The sequence below is a fragment of the Bombina bombina genome, chromosome 6, assembly GCF_027579735.1.
Source record: "Bombina bombina isolate aBomBom1 chromosome 6, aBomBom1.pri, whole genome shotgun sequence".
NCBI classification, from domain to species: Eukaryota; Metazoa; Chordata; class Amphibia; order Anura; family Bombinatoridae; genus Bombina; species Bombina bombina.
This window is the reverse complement of record NC_069504.1, coordinates 195,245,318-195,254,455: the sequence shown is the minus strand read 5'-3', so window position 1 is coordinate 195,254,455 and position 9,138 is coordinate 195,245,318. Positions and strand designations below refer to the sequence as shown.

The 9,138-nt window shown below is 40.3% G+C and overlaps 1 protein-coding gene across 1 annotated transcript in view; it reads right to left on the bottom strand.

The window, feature by feature from the left end:
* DOCK4 (dedicator of cytokinesis 4) overlaps nt 1-9,138 on the bottom strand; it is a gene marked incomplete at its 5' end in the record, with an annotated part of 608,904 nt that overhangs the window by 409,743 nt on the left and 190,023 nt on the right. The window contains 1 exon segment of the mRNA XM_053716722.1: nt 3,751-3,921. Coding sequence (XP_053572697.1) covers nt 3,751-3,921 — 171 coding nt within the window.

Here is a 9,138-nt window from a genome sequence, read left to right as displayed (position 1 = left end):
GAGAGTATGAGAAGGTGCAATGTGCATCATGTATTTAGTTTATAAAGAGATGTTTATGGTTTTAGGAGGTGTAATATATAGTGTTATTCTTTATATAGGACACATTGAATCTTGGGACCAGGGTGGGCAATACAGGGGGCAGGACATACAGGAGGAGGGAACGAAGAGGGCTGGGCTGAGGTGCCCCATAAATTTGTCTTGCCCAGAGCACCGCAGATGCTAAGGGTGACCCTGGTATCATCAGCAGTTTCTGCTTGGGACTAGCAGTGCTCTAGGGTTCCTGATTGGTAGTTTAACTATGTGTTTAACCAATCTGCTGATGTTAAGCACATAGCATTACAGGGTCGCTAGTTTTAAAATAACACGCTCTAACAAATTATAGCATGTAATTTAAAAAAAAAAAAAAAATTAAAGCTATAATGGCCTCTTACAGTGCAGTGTTTCATAATTGTGCCAAGTGAGCTCTACTTGTCTTGCATAGGATTGGGGATTTGCAAGGATTGGGGATTTGCAACTGCTGCCTATAAAAGGAGCACTTCCTTGTCTTGTATATTGGGGATTCGCACCTGCTGCCTATAAAAAGAGAGGCAAATTTGCCTCAAGCCTTGCACAACTTGACTGTCCTATGCTGAAAAGTCATTTAAAATACACTGTAAAATTATAAATAATAACTTTATCTGATATTGAAATATAATTTAATAAACAATCCCCCACAACTTCCTAGCCTTGCAAAATTGAAACCCACATGATTCGCTTATTCTTTCCCCTCTCTATATGTGATGCAGTCATATACCACCCCCCCCCCACCCCCACCCCCCTAGCTCCTCAACTCAATTACTAGATCATTTTGCTGCCTGGCTACCTTATTTCCTTTTCTCAGACACCCCTGTTTTCAATCTTGGGGACTTCAACCTCCCTGTTGACAATCCCACAGCTTCCTGTGCAAAACAACTTCTGCAAATCTTTTCCTCTTTCGATCTGTCACAATGGATTGACTCTCCCACTCACTAAGATGGTCCCTTGAGCTGATTTTCAGCTTTTGATGCACTAACTCAAACTTCACAAACTCCCCTTTTCCTCTTTCTGACTATCATCTCCTTACTTGCAACATCACATCACTCCCTACAACTCTCCCTTCCCTCTACCCCTCACACCAAATTCCACAGAAGCATTAAGTCACTCAGCTCTCTAGAGCTCTCAAACCTCTGCTCTCGTCCATCTCCTACTTTTCCTGCCCTGACAAATCTGTCACTACAATTCCACACTTACATCAGTCCTTGACAATTTGGCCCCTCCTACCATAGCTCCGAAGTCATACGCTCATCCTCAGCCCTGGCATACTCCTCTGACACTGTACCTATGCAGATGTTCCCGTACTGCTGAGCGACACTGGAGAAAACCTCAAGAGTTCAAGAAGAACTTGTAGTGCAGAAAGTCAGCTGAACACATACTATTTTGCCCTTAACCTTTCTTAGCAAGATGTCTACTCTTATCTTTACTCTCTCTTCAAACCCAAAATGTCTGTTTTGCACTTTTAATACTCTTCTCCACCAACCCCTACCTCCTATTAGAACTGCCAAGATTTTGCCAGCCACATTAATAACAAAATCGATTACATTAGAAACAAAATCATCCCTCAACATATTACCAGTCTCCAACCCCCTCAAAAGCTTGCAGTCATCCAAAACCTACATATCCATAAATTCAGCTCTTTAGCCCCTGTTACTTTAGGAAGAAGTTTCTGCCCTTATACTGTCCTCTCGCCTTACTACCTGTACCCTCGATCCCATCTCCTCACAGCTACTCCCCTCCCTCTCTTCTATCCTTACCCCTATATTCACACACATTTCCAATCTCTCCCTTAGCACCGGTACATTTCCCTCATCTCTAAAACATGCAATGGTCACACCTATCCTCAAAAAACCTTCTCTCTATCCGTATCCCCATCAAACTACCACCCTATTTCCCTACCTCCCCTTGCCTCAAAACTTCTTGAAAAGCTAGTTATGCATATCTGTCACATTTCCTTACATTAAACTCCCTCCTTGACCCACTGCAATCTGGATTTCACCCCCAACATTTCACAGAGTCAGCAATGGTCAAGGTTACCAACAACCTACTTACAGCAAAATCGAAAGGCCATTTTAATCTGCTAATCCTCCTCAATCTGTCAGCAGCCTTTGATACTGTTGACCACGCTCTTTTGCTCCAAACCCTCCAATCCTTCAGCATTTGTGACACAGCCCTCTTGTGGTTCTCTTTCTACCTGTCTAATTGTACTTTTAGTGAAGCCTTCTCTGGTGCATCCTCTGCCTCTTTACCACTTTCTGTTGGGGTACCACAAGGCTCTGTCCTTGATCCCATTCTTTTCTCAATCTCCTTCCTTGTAAATGCGTGTGACTAGTTCTCTTTCTCATATCTCGTCCTGGATATCCTCTTAACTACCTTAAGCTACATCTCTCCAAAACTGAGCTCCTTATTTTCTTCCCTTCTTCCAAAGTATCCACCCCCATTTTTCTTTAACTGTTGATAACACCATCATTAACCCTACCTAGCATGTCCGATGTCTTGGGGTAACACGTGACTCAGATCTTTCTTTCATTCCTCACATTCAGTGTTTGGCCAATTCCTGCCACTTACACCTTAAAACACCTCTAAAGTTTAACATTTCCTTACACAAGACACAACTAAGATTTGAATCCACTCTCTTATACTTTCCCACCTTTACTACTGCAACTCTCTAGTTTCCCTAGCTGCCGTCTAGCTCCTTTACAATCCATAATGAATGTCTCTGCCAGGCTCGTCTTTCTTACACGTCACTCTTCATTTGCTGCACCTCTCTGCCAATCCCTTCACTGGTTTCCTCTAGCCTCCAGGATTAAAAACAAAATTCTGACTCTGACATAAAAGGCCCTCAACTGCACTGCTCCCTCCTATATCTCAGACCTCGTCTCCAGATACTCTCCCCTTGAAAGCTAAACCTAGGTAGGCTCATATACTAATTTCTAAGCCCTTGAAGGCCACCTCTAATCTCAGTGCATTTTGACAGTTTTTCACAGCTAGATAGTGCTAGTTCATGTGTGCCATATAGATAACATTGTGCTCACTCCCATGGAGTTATTTATGAGTCAGCACTGATTTTGCAAAAATGCAAGTCTGTCAAAAGAATTGACATAAGAGGCAGTCTGCAGAGGCTTAGATACAAGGTAATCACAGAGGTAAAAAGTATATTAATATAACCGTGTTGGTTATGCAAAACTGGGGAATGGGATTATCTATCTTTTTAAACAATACACATTCTGGAGTAGACTGTCCCTTTAACTGTTATAGATCAAAATAGAAATGAGTCAAAATGAAGAAAGATATATCATTTATATTATGCAAACCAAGATACACACACACAAATATTCCTAAATGTATGCCTTCTAGATCTATCAGTACATGTAGCTTAATATATATGTGATATTTAAAAAAAATAATCCTGTGTCAGACGTATACAGACAAACTACATCAAATATATTGGAGGGCATAATTTAGCCCTTCAGCCTTAAGTTGGACAAGCCTGGAAAGAAGAGAGGCCAGAACGTTATGTACCATAAGCTAAAACTCTCTCCTCTAGCATATAAACATAATTTAATTACATTTTCTCTAGAATACGTGTGTGTATTATCCCATACTAATGTTTTGTATAGTTTAATACAACTAATAAGCTACATTTCTTCTAACATAAACAAAACCAACATATAATACCTGAGAATGAGAGAGTGCGCAGGATCCCTTGCTCTCCTTAGACAGAAAGAATCGTATTGACATTAGAAGTTCTTGAACACCGCATCGAAATTCTTCTTCATTCTGTCCTCCAGTATGGCGAGAAAACAGCTTACGCGACTGAACTATATACTTAAAAATGTACTCTTGGGCCTGGAAACATAAACAGGCAATGATCAAAACTAACTAACCTATGCAAATCACTTTACATTTATTTTCTTTATAATGAATTAATATAAAAAAACAAGGTAAAAAAACTTATAAAAATCATGTTAAAACTTGGTCTCATATTTAACTGCTTAACACAAGGATGGGGATGGGGAAACTTTGCCGTCCAGATGTTTCTGAATTACATTTCCCATGATGCTTACCTGGACTTCAGAGTGCCTAAGCATCATGGGTAATGTAGTTCTGAAATATCAGGAGAGGAGGGCCAAGGTTCCCCATCCATGGCTTAAAGCAATGATATGTTATGCTCTATGTACTGTAAAGGGACATGATACTCAAAACCTTCATCTGTTCTATCTATCATGCACTGTTTCACCTTAAATTTAAAAAACTTTTACTTAATGGGACAGTAAAGTAAAATATAAACTTTCATGATTCAGACAGAGCATGTAATTTAAACAACATTCCATTTTACTTCTATTAACTAATTGACTTTATTCTCTTGGCATCCTTTGATGAAAAACATACCTAGGTAGGCTCAGGAACAATAGCGCACTACTGGGAGCTAGTTAGTTAATGGTTATTGACTCACCAGTAGTGCAAAGAAAATGAAGCAAATTTGATAAAAGTAAATTAGAAAGTTGTTTAAAATTATTTGCTCTATTTTAAACACAAAATAAATACTGCTTGTGTCATTTGCATAATACAAAAAAGTAATATGTCCTTTTAAAGGGATATAGTAGTCATTTTAATTTAAAAGAACACATTTCAAAAAGTATAACAGTTTTTTTTTTGAAGATGCAGAGTTGCCCTAACAGCCAATGAGCAATAGAAGGAAGTATACAAACAAAAAAACTAATTTTATGCTTACCTGATAAATGTCTTTCTTTCCGGATATGGTGAGTCCACGGCATCATCAATTACTGTTGGAAATATCACTCCTGGCCAGCAAGAGGAGGCAAAGAGCACCACAGCAAAGCTGTTAAGTATCACTTCCCTTCCCACAACCCCCAGTCATTTGATCGAAGGGAAATGGAGAAAAAGAAGTAACACAAAGGTATAAAGGTGTCTGAGGTTTAGTAAAAAAAATAACTGCCTTGAAATAAAGGATGGGACCGTGGACTCACCATATCCGGAAAGAAATGTATCAGGTAAGCATAAATTTTGTTTTCTTTCCTAAGATATGGTGAGTCCACGGCATCATCAAATACTGTTGGAAACCAATACCCAAGCTAGAGGAAACAAATGATTAGGGAGGGACAAGACAGGTAACCTAAACAGAAGGCACCACCGCTTGAAAAACCTTTCTCCCAAAAGAAACCTCAGCCGAGGCAAAAGTATCACATTTGTAAAATTTGGACAAAGTATGCAGACAAGACCAAGTTGCAGCCTTGTAAATCCGTTCCACTGAAGCTTTATTTTTGATAGTCCAAGAAGAAGAGACAGCCCTAATGGAATGAGCTGTAATTCTCTCAGTAGACTGCTGTCCAGTAGTCTCATAAGTCAAATGAATTATACTTCTCAATCAGAGAGAAAGGGAAGTAGCAGAATCTTTCTGACCTTTACGTTTCCCAGAGAAACAAACAAACAGGGTAGAAGACTGGTGAAAATCCTTAGTCGCCTGTAAATAAAATTTTAAAGCACACACCACCTCCAAGTTGTGCAACAAACGTTCTTTATGAAAAGAAGGACTAGGAAAAAGAGAAGGAACAACAATTTCCTGATTAATATTTCTGTCCGAAACCACTTTAGGAAGGAACCTAACATAGAACGAAGAACCGCCTCATCGGCATGAAAGATAAGATAAGGCGAATCACATTGCAAAGCTGAGAGTTCCAAGACTCTCAGAGCAGAAAAGATATCAATAAAAAACAAAACCTTCCAAGATAACCTAAAATCTATGGAATGCAAAAGGCTCCAACGGAGCCTGCTGCCAAACTTTAAAAACAAGGTTAAGGCTCCCAGGAGGAGCAACAGACTTAAACACAGGCCTGATTCTGACCAAGGCCTGACTAAAAGATTGCACATCTGGCACGACCGCCAGATACTTATGCAGCAAAAAGAAAAAGGGCGAAATCAGACCCTTCAGAGTACTGACTGACAAAAAAAAAACAAAAAAAAAACCCTTTCTCCAGACCCTTCCTGGAGAAAATACAAAATTCTAGGAATCCTGACCCTACTCCAAGAGTCGCCCTTGGATTCACACCAATAAAGATATTTACGCCATATCCAATGGAAAATGTTTCTCGTATCAGGCTTGCAAGCCTGAATCATGGTCTCAATTACCGACTCAGAAAACCCACGCTTAGACAGAACTAAGCGCTCAATCTCCAAGCAGTCAGTTTCAGAGAAACAAAATCTGGATGAAAGAAGGGACCCTGAATCAGAAGGTCCTTCCTCAGAGGCAGTGTCCCAGGTGGAAAAAATTACATCTCCCCTAGGTCTGCATACCAGATCCTGCGAGGCCACGCAAGGGCTATTAGAATTACCAACGCTCTCTCCTCTTTGATACGAGCAATGACTTGTGGAAGGAGAGCAAACTGAGGAAACAGGTATGCCAGCCTGAAATCCCAAGGAACTTCCAGAGCATCCATCTCTTGACTTTGAACCGTACCTTGGAAGCTTGGCATATTACCGAGACGTTATCAGATCCAATTCTGGCACCCCCCACTTGAGGGTTAAATTGGAGAACACCTCCGGGTGGAGTTTCCACTCCCCAGGAGTAAAAGTCTGTCTGTCAGGAAATCCGCTTTCCAGTTGTCCACTCCTGGAATGTGGATGGCAGATAGACAACAATTGTGAGCTTCCACCCACTGAACAATCCAAGTCATCTCCTACATGACTAAGGAACTCCAAGTTCCTCCCTGGTTGTTGATGTAAACCATTGATGTGATATTGTCTGAGTGGAACCAAGCTAAGGACAACTGAGGCCAAGCCATCAGAGCATTGTAAATGTTAATGGAGTCAGTGACAGGAAAATCCTTTAAAGGACGGGAGACAGGGAGAAAGGTATCCCAAGCTTCTCCTATCTTGTGAAAATAGGCATGTATAGAAAAACATTTCCTCATTTGAAGGAACATCATAGAAATGATAAAGTTTACCAAACTTCCAAGGGTTGACAACGACAGGGTTATCAAAGTCGTCCAAGTAGCTAAAACCTCTAACAGTACATGAGGTATGCAAGCATACAGCTGAAGGCCACTTCAGCATCAGATGAAGGAATTATACTGTCCAAATCTGAGACTTTACCCTCAAAAGCTACCGGCGAATCCTCTTCACCACACTTAGGAGAGAGAGAATAAACTGTGTAGCAGAAAGTGAAGCAAAAACCTCACTATCTAAATATTTAATGTCCTCTTGCGTCTTCCCTGTAGAAAAGGAAAAGCAGAAAAAGCTACAGATATCACAAAGGATACCTGAGCTGCATCTGCAGGCAAATATACTCCTCCAGGAGATTGAGAGGAACCGAAGGGCACTGCATGTGACGCCATAGAGGCTTGGGACGTTTAAGGAGAAAGCTGTGGCATTGCCTGAACAGCATCATCCTGGGAGACATGAGGCTCAGAAGGCAAAATCAGTTCCTTCAAATTCTTAGGCTAAACATGCCGCACAGACTTGCATAGACCAATTGTTTTTTTAAAATTTGTCCTGATAGGGATGAGGCCCAAATAACACAAAGAGCTAAAAAGATCTTAAGAAATATGATCCTCAAGAGCCAAAATAATTAGGCCTAGGAACAGGCCCTTGTTCCAATACCAAAAATAAAAACCCAATCCAAAAATCTCGTTAAAAACAATACAACACATTGCTTTAAATATGTATTTGTTAATATAAAAAATATACACTCTGGTATTTTTTCTTTAAAATATAGAAATATATTTTTTTCATTAGATAGCACACTGTACCACATACTTGCAGGGTATGTGTCACACCAAGGAGCCGTAACTACTAAAAATTCTAAATATTTTTAGCCACTACTATTGAGACATAAACTATAACGTTCTGTCCCCTAAAATATAATAATAATACGCAGTGGTAGGATGGCGCTCGTTACTGCATAAGTAGTCAGCATAGAATCTGCACATATTGTTACTACATATACAAGCAGTTAACTTAATTGCTAAATATGCTGAAAAATGAAAAAAAACAGCCATGTCTATACAGCAAACAACATGTTGAATTATAACACTGACGTGGCCAACACTTTCGCTCCGGAAAAGAAGTGGGAGGAGACCAGAGTGAAAGAAGCGGCGCTATTATGTAAAGCACACGCTTCCCAGCAGCTCAACTAAATCAAATTGACGGTTATTGCGATCTGTGCAGAGCGCTGTATTAAACACAACCCAGTTTCACTCCAAAACACTTCACCCCAGAACTGCCTATTATACAATAAAGCGTCGATTTAGACACCAACCAGAGCGTTCTCTTCAGAAATTATTTGTGCAGAGCGTTGTCACTAAGAATCTGGTTTTTAAAACCATAAAAAAATACTCCTCTCACAACCAGAGTACTAGATTAAGTTATTCCATGAAGGGATAACACTAGAGCCTTAACAAGTTAACCCCTTTCTATCCTTGAAGGGAGTAAACTCTCAGTCTGCTGCTACATGCATATTAGTGCCTGCAAAATGCCTAAAATAATCCTCAACTAAGGATTCTATGTCCCACTATAAATCGCAGAGACCACTCTTTACTATAATGACTCTGAAGTGCCAGCCTCCCAGCCCCAGAAAATAATTGGCACTTACCTGCATCTAGCCGTCCGGCATGTAGATGGCTCCTTAGATATGAAAGGACACATGTTCCTCACAGAGACCTAGTAGAAAAGAAAGAACAGAGCAAACCTACTGGCTTTCTATACTAGGGCAGCAAAATGTTAGGAGAACACAGCAAGGCCCACCTTACAAGTTCATAACTGCTTTAAAGCCACCACTGCCCTTACTGAAGAGACTAACGTGGAGTACGGCTATACCCAATGATTGAAAAAGGAGAAAGAATCAGAGTAAACCTATTCTGGCTTTCTAAAATAATAAAATCTTGATTGAAGTGAAATAAATCCAATTTTCTTCCGACACCAAAACTTCACATCCTCCATGCACTGAAGGCAAAGAGAATGACTGGGGGTTGTGGGAAGGGAAGTGATACTTAACAGCTTTGCTGTGGTGCTCTTTGCCTCCTCCTGTTGGCCAGGAGTGATATTCCC